The sequence below is a fragment of the Pelophylax lessonae genome (assembly GCF_965119305.1).
Source record: "Pelophylax lessonae genome assembly, chromosome: 9".
Classification (NCBI taxonomy): domain Eukaryota; kingdom Metazoa; phylum Chordata; class Amphibia; order Anura; family Ranidae; genus Pelophylax; species Pelophylax lessonae.
The window spans coordinates 249,089,746-249,108,226 of NC_138776.1; the positions used below are offsets into that span (position 1 = coordinate 249,089,746).

Here is an 18,481-nt window from a genome sequence, read left to right on the forward strand (position 1 = left end):
CTTGTGTCAGTCACTTATTCCTAGAAACCATGCAAACTTTCTGTAATTGTTGCTATGAGGAAGGCGTAAAGCCGAAACGCGTCAGCATTTGTCATGTTGTCACCACTATCCATGTTGGAATAAAGTATTTTACTTGGAAGAAGACTTTTCGTGTGCCGGCTTTATTCATATAACATTTGGTTTGGACGTTCAGCCTGAGCACGGACACTTAGCTCTTTATCTTCCCACAGTGCGGTGGAGTTAGGGTGAGTTACTGTTTAAACTTTCTGTAATATCGCATATGCTCAAACCCTCGCCCTGTGACCGATTGGCTTACTAGTGTCTGTCTCTTCTCTCCCACACTTTGTATGGCCAACCTATTTATATAACAGCAGGCTGTTGCTGATAAAGTGATACCTGACACTCTACTGGATCCATTTTTAATCTCAAAGTTTCCAAAGAGAAAAGGTTTACTGGCACACCTGACACACATATTAGAAGGTTTGCATTATTTGGTTTGCATCAACCAAAAAGGTTACAGAAAACCACAAACAGAACATTAAATAATCAATACTTCTCTCTTTGAGCTATTGCTAATATACTGGAGTACCCCAATGTGAATTTATCTGTTAATTCAGTTGCCTGTCAGCAGGAATAGCCAATACCACCCAATGGGCAAGTATGTGGATTTGACAACTTTACATGGAAAACTTGTAAAGAGACAGCTTGCAGCCCTTTGAAGAGATAACTTAGCAGAATACAAGGTCCACATCTCTATGAGGAACATGTGAAGCCACTAGACTTACATTATCTATACATTGCCAGTTGTCTCTGGAATACAGATACTCACGTCATGACCAAAGATGAATTATGGCAGAATGGGACCGTAGGCAAGGTAACAGCTTTGGCCTTCCCATCTCTCCAACTGAGATTGATAAGGAACGCAATAGGCACAGACGAAACTTCCCCATCTACACTGTCTATTGGCATAGCCCAGGGATCCTCAAACTACGGCCCTCCAGCTGTTGCAGAACTACACCCCATGAGGCATTGTAAAACTCCGACATTTACAGACATGACTAGGCATGATGAGAATTGTAGTTCCTGAACAACTGGAGGGCCATAGTTTGAAGACCCCTGGCATAGCCCCTTACTATTGCACATAGACGACCTACAACAGCATTCCTTGTAAAGGAGAAAACAAGTGCAGAACTTTCTCCAGTTTCACAAACCCTCTGGTTTGCTGTAGGTAGTAGCTGGGTCATTGGACATCTACCAGGCCCCAGGCTTCTACCTCAGGGGCTTTGTGGATGATCCTGCTCTGCTCCCACCCAATCTGCTAGCCTGTACCATCGCTGTCTAGACCTGGCCACCAATTGGCTAATTGACATTCAGTTTCCCCCGGCATGCATATCGAACATATTTAGCAACTGCCTTTTGAGTGTCCCATGCACCCCCATCACACATGAGTCTCCAAGTGCTTCATTAAATAACCCTTCAGCACAAAACCTTCCCCACATTTTTTACATTTATAGGGCTTCTCTTCTGAATGTTGCTGTTCATGAGCCATAAGACTTGTAAGATCAGAAAACCTCTGACTGCACTTGGAACATGAATGTGGTCCATCTGTCCCCTGTGCATTCTGATTGCCAAATGGACTCGATTGTTGGTCTTCTGATTTATGGTAACGCTCGGCAGTAGCAATTTCCTGCTGCGGCTCAGAGAATTCTTTTGCTTGACTTATCTGGTGAGTTCTTATGTGTAGATAGAGAACAGATGGATCTTCAAAGCTTTTCCCACACTCTGGACACAAAAACAACTGGGGCATTTCTTCATTTTGATTGGAAAACAGATGTGGAGGGTAGTTTTTCGCTCCCGCAACTTGCGGTAGCTGAGAAAAATGAGTCCGGTGGTGTAAAGCAAAGGCTGCGACATCCAGAAAGACCCGATCGCATTGCGGACAGTTGAAGATCTTCTCTCCAGCATGGACACTCTTGTGATGCTCAAGACGTGTCCGGTTGTGAAAACACTTCCCGCACTGGAGGCATTTGTATGGCTGCTCGCCAGTATGCGTTCTTTGGTGGACCACGAGTCCTGAACGGTCCCTGAACCGTTTTCCACAGTCATCGCATGAATATGGCTTCTCCCCTGTGTGAATCCTTTGATGTATGACCAAGCCTGAGCGGTCAGTGAACCGTCTGTTGCATTCTGAGCAAGAAAATGGTTTCTCCCCAGTATGAATACGCTGGTGCCTGTCGAGGTGACAACGGCTTGGGAAGCATTTCCCGCATTCGGGGCATGAAAACGATCTCTTCCGTGTGTAGCCGCTGTAGGGGAAACATTTGTTTTCCCCTTCGGAGGAGGGAATCCGCTTTCCTCCAGTGTGAATTTTTTTATGGTTACTAAGATGTCCTTTCCTGCTGAAGCTTTTACCACAAACGGGACACACAAAAGCCTTCTCTTGACGGTGAACTTTTTGGTGCTCCTCAAAGGCGGAGCTGTTGACAAAAGTCAACCCACATTCTGCGCATACAATAAGGCCCTCCCCAGAGGAATTCTCTCTTGCAGGCGCACGATGTTTAACATGTACCATCTGATGGGCAATGACATTTGCACGATTTGCAAACTGTTTTCCACATTCAGGGCAAGCGAATGGTTTTTCTGTGGCATGCAGGCGATGATGTTCTATTAGCTGTGAATTTTTGTGAAAACAATCGCCACATTCGTTGCACACAAATGGATTCTCTCCTGTATAACCCGTATCCTGCAGCTTAAACACAAGCGCCTCGTTTAAAGACAACTGAGCAAACCTTGGATCCTCATAAGAGTCAGCTAAGCCTTGGACATCCTCCTCTGTTTCCACATCTTCGTACTCTACAATGTCTTGGTCTGGTGATGACTTAATGTTATTCTCCATCAGACTCATGTGTTGAAAAGGGTCAGTGTTACTAGGAAACTTGTTTTTAATCAGGTTTGGGCACATATCGGCATCTACATCATTGTGACCTTCTTCTAATTCAGATATTTTATTATTTCTGTTCGTAGATTCTGTTTTTGCATATAAATTCAAGTCTGCTAATTTTTCCTCAATACAGTGTTGGTCAATCTCTTCCGTAGCCTTAAATGTGACATTGTTGAGCGAAGGTGACTCCTCTCTTAGTTGAAAAGGAGCACGTTCCTCAGCACAAGTGTCATGGCTCTCTCTGGTCGGGGAAGTGGAATCCCCCATGTCTAGAGGTAGGTTTTGGCCTTGCGATGCATTCCTCCTAGGACTATAAACTCTTTCCAGACAGTGCCCTATAGGGGCTAGATCTTTACCAACACCTTGGAAATCTTCAGGGTGGAAAGTCTTGGAAGAGCCTTTGTCAAGTCCTCCATTTTCTGATAACAGAAAATCAACATGGCATTGATCAGGTTTTTCATTTCCTATGGGAAAGACAGAATGCTATTGGTTATTATGTTGCAATCAAAACATCATTGCCCACGTTAGAAAAGGGCAAAAATAAAATCACCAGTGGGAAAGAAGTGTAAGTCTTTATTGGCCGGAGTACCATAGAACTGCAGCCCCCCCCCCCGATCCAAACTGAAAGCTACTTGGGCTGTATGTTTTTAGTAAACTACAAAACACACAAAGGAAATTAAATTAATTTGATTAAAGACAAAAACCGTATTTTTTGCTCCATAAGATACTCTTTCTCCCCCCCCCCAAAAAAAATGTTGGGAAATGTCTGTGCATCTTCTGGAGCGAATAATGACTAACTCCCTACATGTTGGGTACCGGGCGGTCCGCGCACACTGAACCCGAGTCTCCCCGCGGTGTCCCGACTCCCGGCTCAGCTTCCAGTTTCTACAACGGAGGCTGCTACTTCCTGTATAGGCCCGGCTCACAGGCGGAGTGATATCCTAGGTGTGTCTTATGGTCAGGTGCGTCTTAGGCTCGGTTTCCACTGCTGCGGCTACAGAGTCGCGCTACTTCTAGCGCGACTCTGTAGTGTTCACGGCTTTCAGTGAGACTTGTCCCTCATTATAGAGGGAAGTCGCACTGAAGTCGGCCCAAAAGTAGTGCACCAACTACTTTTCAAGTTGCCGCAACTCAAGTCGCGGCAGTGAAAACGGGCCAAATAGAAATGAATGGCTTTTGACTTGCTGTGCGACTTGACATGTGTCAAGTCGCACAGCAAGTCCCAATAGTGGAAACCGAGCCTTATGGAGCGAAAAATATTTACAAACATAATAGGGAACAGGCATATTCAAATATCAACTCCAGCCGTGAAGTGATGGCATCTGACCATATAAAACACAGTTGGAAGGCTAACCGGTTTCAGGGGTCAATAGAACTAAGGGGGCATTTCCTCGAAACCCGTTAATCCTCCAACTGTGGTTTAAATTGTTGGACCCCATCGACTCATGGCTGGAGTTTGTATTTGAATATGCCTGTTCCCTATCATGTTCCTGAGTATTAATTTGCCTTTTTGATCTAATAATTTTTTATGGTGGTGATGCACTAGACCAGTGATGGCGAACCGATGGCACGCAGAGCCCTCTCTGTGGGCACGCGAGAGCCGCCGCCACTGCCCGCACGGTGACAAGGGGAGAAGCGAGCGAGGGCTGTCAGTGCATTTCCCCAGCTCGCTCCCCTTCTTCTGTCTAGCAACGCGGGACAGGGACAGAGCGGCTGAAGCCAGGGACCAATGAGGGGCCAGGACAAGTGAACCATGGGACATGTAGTCCCAGAAGACTATGGTTCCTTTTTAATCCCCTTGTCACCGTGCGGGCACGCGAGAGCCGCCGCCACTGCCCGCATGGTGACAAGGGGAGAAGCGAGCAAGGGCTGTCAGTGCATTTCCCCAGCTCGCTCCCCTTCTTCTGTCTAGCAACGCGGGACAGGGACAGAGCGGCTGAAGCCAGGGACCAATGAGGGGCCAGGACAAGTGCACCATGGGACATGTAGTCCCAGAAGACTATGGCTCCTTTTTAATCCCCTTGTCACCGTGCGGGCACGCGAGAGCCGCCGCCACTGCCCGCACGGTGACAAGGGGAGAAGCGACCGAGGGCTGTCAGTGCATTTCCCCCGCTTGCTCCCCTTCTTCTGTCAAGCAACACGGGACAGGGACAGAGCGGCTGAAGCCAGAGACCAATGAGGGGCCAGGACAAGTGCACTATGGGACATGTAGTCCCAGAAGACTATGGCTCCTTTTTAATTAATTAAAGAAAAACTACAGCCCCAGCATGCCCTGTAAAAAAAAAGAGGAGGGACAGCTTGGAGCCCGGAAAAAAAAGCTGGGCGAGTGCTGAATTGACTACAATCCCTCTTGGAGTGTGCAAACATCACCTGGGTGGCAGGGTGTCTGCAGTTTATTTGCAGTGTTGGTTTTGTGATGAAGTTTGGACACTCGAGCTTAAAAAGGTTCGCCATCACTAGACGTCTGCACCCTCCTGCTTTTTTTTTTCTTTTGCAGTTTGTTGAAGATTTCCGAGTCTGAGGAGGGCTGCATCCAGCGAAGCATTGCGGTAACACCATTGGATGTTATAATGTCTATGGAGTTGTTGAATGTTTTGTGCATGTTTTTAGTGCTTACTGGACCTCTGCACTCTGAAAAACTGAAAATGTAGTTAGGTCATGCCTTGTGGGCCGTGTCAGCCCCTGGCTTCTTATATGTCTTGGATACCCCCAACAGTGAGCTCTCCCTGCTATAATTCCCACCTTTGTACCTGTCCATTTGAGAGTTAGGAGGGTTTCCACCCAACCTTTGTGTGTTACAGTGCTTCCATAACATAAGATAAATAAAATTCAGAAGGGATGGTGGAAGCCCCTCATAATGGACACAGCATGTGTGAAGACCCAGGAACACGCAACAATAGATCAAATACTACTGCATAAGGAGTTAGGGGTGTCAAGTATTTCAACCCACAATTTTTTTGATACACAACAAAAATGATAAGCAAATGTCTTCTTATTAACAAATATGGCCACCACTCACCCTTTGTTCTATGGGTCGCTTCATCCTCCGTCATGACATCCTCGTAAATGTCCTTGTGTCCTTCTATATACTCCCACTCCTCCATGGAGAAATAGACAGTGACATCCTGACACCTTATAGGAACCTGACACACACAATGATACAGTCACCATCCAGACACATCCCTTGTCTGTTACTGGATAATGTCCCAGAATTCCCGGCACCGCTCACCTCTCCTGTCAGCAGCTCAATGATCCTCTGGGTGACTTCTAGAATCTTCTTTTTGTTCCTCTCAGGTCTCAGGGACGGGGGTGGAGGCTCCATGATGGGGCTTTGCTTTCTTCTCCATTCGGACATGCTGGTATGGCTGCTGGTTGTCATATGCTGATTGGATGACTTCTGTACTGGTCCATAATCCTAAACAATAATGCATTTCAATATTATATCTCAGAATGCACTGTAAGTGATGTCATGTGACCTCCCAGAATCCTCCTCTCCTCTCCGGTCAGGTCTATATTTTATTAATAGAGATCAGAGTGATGTCATGTGATCTCCCAGAATCCTCCTTACCTCTCCGGTCAGGTCTGTGTTTTATTAATAGAGATAAGAGTGATGTCATGTGACCTCCCAGAATCCTCCTCACCTCTCCGGTCAGCTCTGTTTTATTAATAGAGATAAGAGTGATGTCATGTGACCTCCCAGAATCCTCCTCACCTCTCCGGTCAGCTCTGTGTTTTATTAATAGAGATAAGAGTGATGTCATGTGACCTCCCAGAATCCTCCTCACCTCTCCGGTCAGCTCTGTGTTTTATTAATAGAGATAAGAGTGATGTCATGTGACCTCCCAGAATCCTCCTCACCTCTCCGGTCAGGTCTGTGTTTTATTAATAGAGATAAGAGTGATGTCATGTGACCTCCCAGAATCCTCCTCACCTCTCCGGTCAGCTCTGTGTTTTATTATTAGAGATAAGAGTGATGTCATGTGACCTCCCAGAATCCTCCTCACCTCTCCGGTCAGGTCTGTGTTTTATTAATAGAGACAAGAGTGATGTCATGTGACCTCCCAGAATCCTCCTCTCCTCTCCGGTCTGTGTTTTATTAATAGAGATAAGAGTGACATCATGTGACCTCCCAGAATCCTTCTCACCTCTCCGGTCAGTTCTGTGTTTTATTAATAGAGATAAGACTGATGTCATGTGACCTCCCAGAATCCTCCTCACCTCTCCGGTAAGGTCTGTGTTTTATTAATAGAGATAAGAATGATGTCATGTGACCTCCCAGAATCCTCCTCACCTCTCCAGTCAGGTCTGTGTTTTATTAAAGTGGAGTTCCACCCATTTTAGTAACTTTAGATCTATGTAATCCCCTTTAAAAGTACTTTTACCAATGGAAACTTTTTTTTTTTTGCTAGTAAATACCTTATTTTCTGCTTTATTCATCCTCTCCTCACTTCCTGGTCCGGGTCAGCGATTACGTCATTCGGCGATTCGCAGGGTGTGCTGGGATGTATCTCAGGGCATGAAATCTCGCATTATTACACAGGAGATGAGCTGTACTGCGTGCTCCGCCCCGCCTCTTCTCAGTGAGGATATAATGCTTTCAGTCCTCGCTCACTGAGAGGAGGCGGGGCGGAGGCGGGGCAGAGCACGCAGTACAGCTCATCTCCTGTGTAATAATGCGAGATTTCATGCCCTGAGATACATCCCAGCACACACTGCGAATCGCCGAATGACGTAATCGCCGACCGGACCAGGAAGTGAGGAGAGGATGAATAAAGCAGAAAATAAGGTATTTACTAGCAAAAAAAAAAAAAGATTCCATTGGTAAAAGTAGTTTTAAAGGGGATTACATACATCTATGTAATCCAACTCATTAAAAATGGGTGGAACTCCACTTTAATAGAGATAAGAATGATGTCATGTGACCTCCCAGAATCCCCCTCACCTTTCCGGCCAGGTTTGCGTTTTATTACTAGAGATAAGAGTGATGTCATGTGACCTCCCAGAATCCTCCTCACCTCTCCGGTCAGGTCTGTGTTTTATTAATAGAGATAAGAGTGATGTCATGTGACCTCCCAGAATCCACCTCACCTCTACGGTCAGGTCTGTTTTATTAATAGAGATAAGAGTGATGTCATGTGACCTCCCAGAATTCTCCTCACCTCTCCGGTCAGCTCTGTGTTTTATTAATAGAGATAAGAGTGATGTCATGTGACCTCCCAGAATCCTCCTCACCTCTCTGGTCAGCTCTGTGTTTTATTAATAGAGATAAGAGTGATGTCATGTGACCTCCCAGAATCCTCCTCACCTCTCCGGTCAGGTCTGTGTTTTATTAATAGAGATAAGAGTGATGTCATGTGACCTCCCAGAATCCTCCTCACCTCTCCGGTCAGCTCTGCGTTTTATTAATAGAGATAAGAGTGATGTCATGTGACCTCCCAGAATTCTCCTCACCTCTCCGGTCAGCTCTGTGTTTTATTAATAGAGATAAGAGTGATGTCATGTGACCTCCCAGAATCCTCCTCACCTCTCTGGTCAGCTCTGTGTTTTATTAATAGAGATAAGAGTGATGTCATGTGACCTCCCAGAATCCTCCTCACCTCTCCGGTCAGGTCTGTGTTTTATTAATAGAGATAAGAGTGATGTCATGTGACCTCCCAGAATCCTCCTCACCTCTCTGGTCAGCTCTGTGTTTTATTAATAGAGATAAGAGTGATGTCATGTGACCTCCCAGAATCCTCCTCACCTCTCCGGTCAGTAGGTAGATGATCTCCAGGGTGAGGTTCAGTATCATCTCAGTTATACATCTCGGGTCTTTTTCCATCCTCAGTGAATCAGCCAGATGTTCTTGGTATGATTTGTAGTACTTGTAAAAATAGCAATGACCCTAAAGTGAAAAAAATAAAATAAAAATTAACATCCATGAATCATTATAAAAAATAATCTCAAGTGCAGTTCTTGTTATCTTCTTAACTGAGGGGGAAATAATTTGTCACATTTTCGTATAATAAGAACAGTTAAAGAACAATTCCAGGCATAGGTATTTTATGCATAGTTACATTGATCCAAGTGATTGGATGAGGTTGAGAGCGTGACCTCACTGCCCTGCCTCTCCACTTCATCCAATCAGAGAACGCTTTGTCTTTTTTTTTTTTTCCCATTCATAAATGTTCCGAACAACTGACTTTCTGTGTTCAGTAAGCAAAAGTTCAGCCACTTAGCACTGGACCTGGAAGCAAAGTGGAGATCACTAAGGTAGCAGTGCCTGCTTCAGTGACTTCAGGATTCTAAGGACATCGGTCAGGTTTGGTATATACATAGTTGCATTGTATAAAGCAAAAGAATAAAAGGGCAGGGAGCACCACCATCTAAATCAGGGTTTCTTAACCAGGGTTCCTCCAGAGATTGCTAGGGGCTCCTTAACCACTTGCCGACAGTATACGGCGGCGGTCAGCCCCTCCCAGGCAAAGTGACGTACCGGTACGTCACTAGCCTGGGAGCAAATAGGGGGCGAGCGTGGCCTCCGGAGGCGCGCTCCCACTCCCGCTCGTACCCGAAGAAGCCGGACCGTGTGACTGGTGGACCCGATGTCCGCCGGTCACTCGCGATCATCGGGTAGAGAGGGAGAAAGGCAGGCGGCTAATGTAAACAAAGCCGCCTGTCATTCTCCCCTGTGTAAAAGCACAGATCACTCGGTCCTGCTATGTAGGACCGTTGATCTGTACTTTTACACACAAAGCCACATCCAATCACAGTAAGAAGCACGCCCCTAGGGACACACTTAACCCCTCCCTCTCCAATAAAGTTAACCCCTTTCCTCCCAGTGTTATTTTTACAGTAACAGTGCATATGTATAGCACTGATTACTGTAGAAATGTCACTGGTACCCCCAAAAGTGTCAAAAATGTCAGTCAAGGGTCCGATCTGTCCGCCGCAATGTCTCAGTACCGCAAAAAAAAAAAAAAAAACGCAGATCGCCGCCATTACTCGTTAAAAAAAAAAACAATAAAAATGACAAAAATCTTTGCCTTAGTTAGTAAACGCAATAACTTTTGCGCAAACCAATCAAAATACGCTTTTTGTGATTTTTTTTTTACCAAACATAGGTAGCAGAAAACAAATTGGCCAATAATGTTAAAAAAATTTAGATTTTTACAATTTTTTGGGGGGGAATTTCATATAAAAAAAAATGTGAAAATTTTTTTTATTTTTGCAAAATTGTCGCTCTTTTTTTGTTTATAGCGCATGATCAAAAAAATCGCACAGGTGATCAAATACCACCAAAAGAAAGCTCTGTTTATGGGAAAAAAAGGACGTCAATTTCATTTGGGTACAGCGTTGCACGACCGCGCAATTGTCCGTTAAAATCACGCAGTCCCGAATCGCAAAATAGGCCCTGGTCAGGAAGGGGGTAAAATCTTCCGGGGCTTAAGTGGTTAAGCAATGGGCAAGTTCTGCCTCTCCGATATGTTCCCAATGACACCATTGTTCCTTTTAGCTATCTGTAATGGGGTAATTCTTTCCAATGATGACAGGAATAAGGAGCATTCTTCCCACTGACTGTCACACTAACAAAAGGGAATAGCTGTGGGGGATGAGCTGATGGAGAAAATAAAAGTACAGTTGTTGGTGGAGTCAGGATAGGGTTCTCTGAAAAGAAGGGTTTTTTAGCGATCGCCTAAAAGTATACAGTAGGAGTAGGAGATAGTCGGACAGATTGGGGTAGGGAGTTCCACAGGGTGGAGAGGCTCGGGAGAAGGCCCAAAGCAGGGTTCCTCCTGAGGTTGCTAGGGGTTCCTTGAGCGAAGGGCAATTTCTGCCTCTCGGATAAGTTCCCATTGACACCATTGTTCCTTTTAGCTATCTGTAAGGGGGTAATTCTTCCCAACAGGAATAAGGAGCATTCTTCCCACTGACTGTCACACTAATGTGTCATAAGTTGTAGATTTAACATTTTTAGCAGGGGGTTCCCCAAGACCAGAAATTTATTTCAAGGGTTCCTCTGTGTTGGAAATGTTGAGAAAGGCTTTAATTTACCACAAATAGATAAAAGGTTAATATGCACTCACGTGTAATAAATGTTAACCACTTCCCGCCCGCCCTATAGCAGAATGACGGCGGGAATGTGGTTGTGTTATCCTGACCGGACGTCATATGACGGCGGCAGGATAACACAGCTCTGGGCGCCCCCCGGGGGCGCGCAGAGCGGCGATCGGTGATGCGAGGTGTCAGTCTGTCTGACACCCTGCATCTCCGATCTCGGTAAAGAGACTACTGACGTAGCTCTTTACCATGTGATCAGCCGTGTCCAATCACGGCTGGTCACATAGTAAATAGGAACAGCCGTTGATCGGCTTTCCTTAGTTCGTGCCTGACAGGCACGAGTAAAGGAGCGCCGATCGGCGGCTCCCCTGACAGGGGGGGGTCGGCACTGGTAATCAGATCATTGATTACCAGTGCAGACCCTCGGGGGGGGGGGATGCCACTAGATCCACCAGGGATGCCCACTATGACCCCAGGGATGTCCACCATGACCCCAGGGATGCCCACTATGGCCACCAGGGATGGCAATCAGGGCTCAGGGAGCCCCCCATTGCCCTCCCCATCAGTGCTGCCGGCCAGTGTCCTCCCTATCAGTGCTGCCCACAAGTGCCCATCATTGCCATCCTTTAGTGTCGCCCACCAGTGCCCATTATTGCCCACCAGTGCCGCCTATCAGTGCCCATCGGTGCCGCCCGTCAGTGCCGATCAGTGCCGCTCCATCAGTGCCCATCAGTGCCGCCTATCAGTGCCCATTAGTGCCCGTCAGTGCCACCTATCAGTGCCCATCAGTGCCACCTATCAGTGTCCATCAATGCCGCCTATCAGTGCCCAGCAGTGCCGCCTATCAGTGCCCACCATTGCTGCATATCTGTGCTACCTATCAGTGCCACATATCAGTGCCGCCCCATCAGTGCCTCCTCATCAGTGCCTGTCAGTGCAGTCTCATAAGTGCAGGAAAAAGAACTTATTTATTTACAAAATTGTATAACATAAAAAACTTTTTTTTTTTTTCAAACTTTTCGGACATTTTTTATTTGTTTAGCAAAAAGGAAAAAACCCACAGGTGATCAAATACCACCAAAAGAAAGCTCTATTTGTGGGGGGAAAATGACATAAATTTGGTGTAGGTACAGTGTTGCATGACCGCGCAATTGTCATTCAAAATGCAACAGCGCTAAAAGGGGAAAATTGGCCTGGGCAGGAAGGGAGGGAAGTGCCCAGTATTAAAGTGGTTAAAGAGACAATTCACAGTCCTTTGGGCATCTGCAAAGCTCACCATGGAAGCGGCCAGGTGTTGCAGAGTAGCGCCTTGAAGCAGTTGTCAGCTATACAGAGTTTGTTAGGGAATCGTTGCTGGGCAATGCATAGATGTAGCAGAAAACGGCTGGGTATGCTAGCTCCAGTACAAACCAGCATGGAACGCACCACAATGCCGGAACCAGAAGCGTGAGGACGTCAAGACGTCACAGTGGGATGACATCAACGTCAAGGATGTGGCTCGGGCTGCACGATATTGGGGAAAAAAGTACATTGCGATATTTGGTTTTTAACGATATATATCGCAATATTTCTCCCGGACAGTCTCCGGAGGAGGGATCAGTGAGCAGAGCTCAGCTCTCTGCCAGGGGATCTGCCACACTTGTAGAACTTCTCCCACCCGGACAGCCCGAGCCTTGTGTCGGAGCCGGAATGTAGAGGAAGCGGGCTGAGTGAAGTATCCCAGCAGTAGTACGGTAGCAGCCTTTGTCCCCCGGTGATCCTCCGCCATGCTCTGGACGTCTCTCCCCCCCTCTCCTGCTGCTTTGCACTGTAGCGCTCTGCAGCCTCTCTGCCACCATCCAATCCAGCTCTGCCTCTTAGTCTCCAACCAACCATTACTCCGCCCTGCTCCGCCCATTGCCTCTCCATTGAATCTATTTACAAAACATTAAAGCTTGATCCCGCCCCCGATGCAGCCAGGAGAGACAATGGGCAGAGTAGGGCGGAGTAATGGTCGGCTGGATACTAGAGGCAGAGCTGGGAGGGCTGGATTGCATCGGGCTGGAGGGGCGGAGTTCCATCACAGCCGAGAGCAAAACGGATGTGTCGGCTGCCAACACAGTGAGTCCTCCTCCTCCCCCCGAGTCCCGACTTCTCCCTGCCTAATGCTAAATATCGTGTCTTTGGCGATATGAATATCGCCCACGCCCGCAGAACGATAGTCGACATCACATCGACTATCGTTCAGCCCTATGTGGCTACACATTTCAGGACCTTAGGAATGCCCCAAGCTGGATACATGTAACTACAGTGGGGAAAATAATTATTTGATCCCCTGCAGATTTTGTAAATTAGCCCACTTACAAAAAAAATAAGGGTCTAGAATTTTTATCATCGGTGTATTTTAAATATTAGAGACAGAATATCAACCAAAAATCCAGAAAGAAGCAAGAAAAAATTCTGACTATGACCCTAGGAACACAATCCCTACAGTCAAGCACAGAGGTGGAAACATTATGCTTTGGGGTTGTTTCTTTGCTATAGGTACAGACTAGGGATGCACCGAAATGAAATTCTTGGCCGAAGCCGAATAATAATGAAATGCTTGGCCGAAGGCCGAATACTGAACGCGGTGTTTCGCATTTTTTCCATTTATTTTGCCAATGTCTCTCTCTCTCTCTCTCTCTTGTCCTCTCATGTCTCTCTCTCTCGTCCTCTCATGTCTCTCTCTCTCTCTCTCTCTTGTCCTCTCATGTCTCTCTCTCTCTCTCTTGTCCTCTCATGTCTCTCTCTCTTGTCCTCTCATGTCTCTCTCTTGTCCTCTCTCTCTTGTCCTCTCATGTCTCTCTCTCTCTCTCTTGTCCTCTCTCTCTCTCTTGTCCTCTCATGTCTCTCTCTCTTGTCCTCTCTCTCTCTCGTCCTCTCGTCTCTCTCTCTCTCTCTCTCTCTCTTGTCCTCTCGTGTCTCTCTCATGTCTCTCTCTCTCTCTCTCTCTTGTCCTCTCATGTCTTTCTCTCTTGTCCTCTCATGTCTCTCTCTCTCTCTCTTGTCCTCTCACTCTCTCTCTTGTCCTCTCGTGTCTCTGTCCTCTCATGTCTCTCCTTACCTCCCTCCCTCCCATCTGCAGAGTCGATGTTTGCTGTATGGCTCCTGTGCCCTGTCACAGGCGGAGGCGGAGTACATTTGGTATCACTCCGCCTGTGACAGAAGCCGGCGCTATACAGGAAGCATCCGCTCTGCTTCCTGTAGTGCCTCCGGCTATGTTTACAGTGATGCTCGGGGATGGCGGGTCGCCGGTCGGGGACCCGCAATCTGGGCTTACCGACTCACCATCCGCGTCATTAAAAACGTCATTGTTCGGCAAAATTTATTCGGCCTATTTACTTATTCGGCCGAACACCGAAAGTGCTTTTTTTGGCTATTTTCGGTCGAATAATTTCGGTTGCCGAACATTCGGTGCATCACTAGTACAGGACTGACTTTGCCGCATTGAGGGGCCAATGGATGGGTCATGTATTGTAAAATCTTGGATGAGAACCTTCTTCCCTCAGCCAGAACATTGAAGTTGGGTCGTAAAGGGGTCTTCCAGCAAAACAATGACCCAAAACATACCACCAAGGCAACAAAGGAGTGGCCTAAAAAGAAGCACATTAAGGTCATGGAGTGGCCTAGCCAGTCTCAAGACCTTAATCCTATAGCAAATTTATGGAGGGAGCTGAAACTGAGTTGCCAAGCGACAGCCAAGAAACCCTAAGGATTAAGAAATTATCTGTAAAGAAGAGTGGACCAAAATCCCTCCTGAGATGTCTGCAAACCTGGTCACCAACTACAAGAAACGTCTTACCTCTGTGCTTGCCAACAAGGGTTTCTCCACCAACTACTAAGTCATGTTTTGCTTGGGGATCAAATACTTATTTTACTCACTGAACTGCAACTCAATTTATAGCATTTTTTGTATCATGTGTTTTTTCTGGATTTTTGGTTGATATTCTGTCTCTATCATTTAAAATACACCTATGATAAAAAATTATAGACCCTTCGTTTTTTTGTAAGTGGGCAAACTTACAAAATCTGCAGGGGATTAAATAATTATTTCCCCCACTGTATGTAAAAAAATACTCATAACTCAAATTTGTCTTTAAATAACTGTAAGCTTTCACTTCCTATAGATAGATAGAAACCGTCAAAGGTGTTGCGACGCCTGTCTTTACACACACATGAACTTTAATGGCATCCCAGTCTTAGTCCGTAGGGTTCAATATTGAGTTGGCCCACCCTTTGCAGCTATAACAGCTTCAACTCTTCTGGGAAGGCTGTCCACAAGGTTTAGGAGTGTGTCTATGGGAATGTTTGACCATTCGTCCAGAAGCCCATTTGTGAGGTCAGGCACTGATATTGGACTAGAAGGCCTGGCTCACGGTCTCTGCTCTATTTCACCCCAAAGGTGATCTATCGGGTTGACGACAGGCCTCTCCGTGTATAAAGTGGCGTTCAACTCTTCCATTGTCCTAATTTCATTGATTTTGGTAAACTTTTTTTTTTAAAGCCCGTAGCGTGTGAAACACACTCAAAAGATTCCACCCGGTGCATAAAAAAGTGCACACACACAAAGTGAGAACACAAAAAGTGCACAGGGTGTGCGAAAACGAATGGTCTTCCCTCCGAAGAGGTAGGACCCGAAACCACGATCCCCCGGGGCGCAAGACTCCTGACAGGGATTTAAGGTACTTGTGGTCAGTCGGCCGAAACCAAACTGACCCCGTTCTTCAGGGGGACTGCTGAAACAGCCCACCCCAAGTACTAAGTGGAGCTCCCCCGAAGGGAGACCCCATGAGAGAGGGCGAACTAAGCCAGAAGGCCATATCCACCCCCTCCCAAGACTCAAGGCTGGGCCCGAGGACCCACACCCTCCAAGTCGTGCAAATAAGGAAAACAAAAGGTGATAGTGCAGGTGACAAACCACAAAGAAAAAGAGACTAACAAGCAAAGAAGTGAGGGAAGGGGAAGTGGGGAAAGTGCTTTCGTGCCATGTGAAGAACCAAGGCAGGCCTTCCAGCCGGAATAAAAAATTCCTCTGGTGCAAGCCAAAAGGCCTGTCCCAAGAGGCAGGTGTGAAAAAGGTGTGCATAGTGCAGTGACCAAGGTGCCGAAAAAACTCACAGCGAGCTGCCCCTCACCAGTGACAAATTAAGGCACCCCTGGGCTGCCACCCCAGGGGCACTTACACTACGGGCTTTTTCAATCTCAGCCCCCGGCCAGACCGAGTGTAGCCTATCCCCACCAGCAGACATCAGAACCTGGACAGCTTAGAGAGAGCTTACCTACAACTGTGGACAGGCCCACAAGCAAGCCAGATCAAAACCCAGGAGAGAAAGCCCTCCCCTCGCCATCCTGTTCCTCAGCCCATTACATCCAGGAGCAGTTCCACCAGGCTCACCCTCCAGACCGGCTTTCCTGCTCCCTTCAAACTGGTTAGGACAGTTCAACCCATTCGAATCAGAAGGCGGCGGGCCCCACATGCTTTCCCAGATGACCTACTCCCCATACCTCAATACTAATTGATTTTGGTAAACCATTGACTAAATGAAGGGGGCACAGTTTGCTTCCACAGGTCTGGAATACATGTTTAGGCTGCCATTCAACAAGTGAACAGTCAGAGAGGTCTTATAGCGTGTCAAAAATACCTTGTTAACGTGTAATAGGTAACAGATGGGGTCTGTACCCAGGTTAACAGATGTCAATTGGATTTGTTTGTAGACTTTAGATCAAAAAGATCGTAGTAAAGGACAAAGCCAGAAAACCTGCAAAAGAGTCCCAGGTTTCTTTTGGCATTACCAGCATACCTTTGGGACCTGAGGATAGATTTTTTTTAACATCACTTGGACTTGGTGCGGCTGAAAATGTAGTTTGTAACCTTGCTCCCGTAATCAATTAGCAATGAAATGCTAGAGTAATAGCTCATTCAACCTGAGCTTCTGAAAGCCTCGCTTAAAGAATAGAGTCCCATTTTCAGATATATGGAGGAACATAGCCCTCAGACGGAGCCTTACAAAAAGTTATAGAGAAGTGATAGTATGTAGGGAACGTAGCTTCCATCCAAACATAATTCATCAAATGGAGATAGGGGTCTGGTGTAAAGTCTATGATCAGGTATCCATCGGCGTCCATGTGGGGAAGTCAGTTGGCGCCATTCGCCGTTCGGCATGGACGTCCTTCAGTCTCTCCCCCCATTCCTATGGACGCTAGCGTGACGTTGGGGGGTCTGTTGGTCGTATCTCCTTCACTGCCAGCTCACCTCGGTGGATCCTTGCACCATTCCTATGGTTTTAAATTGTTTTGGTTTATCGCACTTCCTACACTATGGCTTATACGGTGTTACATAAAGGTACTACCTTTTCACATCACTATTAATTCTGTCTCACTTAACATTGATCTTTATTATCTCCATCTTTTCACACACCAATTTTTCAATCTCGGTGTACTATGTCTTCACCTCTTTATCTACCTCCATTTCTCTGTCTCAGCCACCCTTTTACCTACATTTCCGTTGACCACTCTACCTATGGTGCATATTTTTTACCTATAAATTGAAGTCTCCCCCCTTTCATTCACCCCTAAGGCACTACCACATTACCCCATGGTTCATTTTGCTGCCAGAGTTGGACCACTTCCACGCACCCTATTACCACAGCTCCCGAAAAAGACGTTCCCCAGGCACCATTCATGTTCAAACTTCTTCCGTTTTATGGCTTACTTTGAATACCTTGGTAGCTCTCTAAGTATGAGGAGGACAATCAATCTGCCTTATGCTTTTCTTCTAGCCTTGTTCCCCCCTCTCTTTTTTCCTTCTCTTCCCTTACCACTGGCATATCCACTCAACAACGAGTTCTTATTCTATTATAGATCATACATCTACACATTTCGCATCTGCTCCTGATGAGTGAACATATTGACGAAACGCGTAGAGCTACTTTAGATGCTATACGATACCATCTTACAGTCTATTTATATGAATTAGTTACCAATATTAATTATTTATTAATTTTATACTATGTATTCCCTCGTTGTGTGACTAGAGAGCTATTTAGGTCAGTTTGAATTTCATATGTGCAATCATGTTATTCTGTGTACAATCATGTTTTTTAATATGTATTTTATGGTATTAATTGCTTTGATCATGTTTATTATAGTACTGTATTATATACCATACATTTTTTACGTGAATAAAATGTTGTCAATTCATATATATTATGTTTCATCATGCTACGATCCTATACACAATTATACCAGTATATACATATCTAGATACATTTTTTTTAATTTCCCCAGATTGCACCTGCGGTTTCATTCAAAGTCCCAAACTCCCTTTTATTTATTCATATGATCAGGTATCGAGTTTACGAAATGCCTACCTTGGTATGCTCCCATTGGGTGACTAAAAACCCGCATCAACAACGTAACACGGGTGCGGTATTGATGCGTTCTTGCTGTGTTTTCAATGCAATTTAACAGGGAGGTGCG

At 46.1% G+C, this 18,481-nt stretch overlaps 2 protein-coding genes across 2 annotated transcripts in view; both read right to left on the minus strand.

Annotated features, from left to right (window-relative positions):
* MRPL16 (mitochondrial ribosomal protein L16) overlaps positions 1 to 9,385 on the minus strand; it is a 100,168-nt gene extending 90,783 nt beyond the window's left edge. The window contains exon 1 of the mRNA XM_082267185.1: positions 9,381 to 9,385. The gene's annotated coding sequence lies outside the window, so the exon portion shown is untranslated. The remainder of the gene's footprint in view (positions 1 to 9,380) is intronic.
* LOC309564360 (uncharacterized protein) overlaps positions 1,382 to 18,481 on the minus strand; it is a 94,132-nt gene continuing 77,032 nt past the window's right edge. Inside the window, exons 6-8 of the mRNA XM_082268987.1 lie at positions 6,171 to 6,356; positions 5,961 to 6,084; positions 1,382 to 3,405 (exon numbers count right to left, since the gene is read on the minus strand). Coding sequence (XP_082125113.1) covers positions 1,439 to 3,405; positions 5,961 to 6,084; positions 6,171 to 6,356 — 2,277 coding nt within the window. The 3' untranslated portion in view covers positions 1,382 to 1,438. The remainder of the gene's footprint in view (positions 3,406 to 5,960; positions 6,085 to 6,170; positions 6,357 to 18,481) is intronic.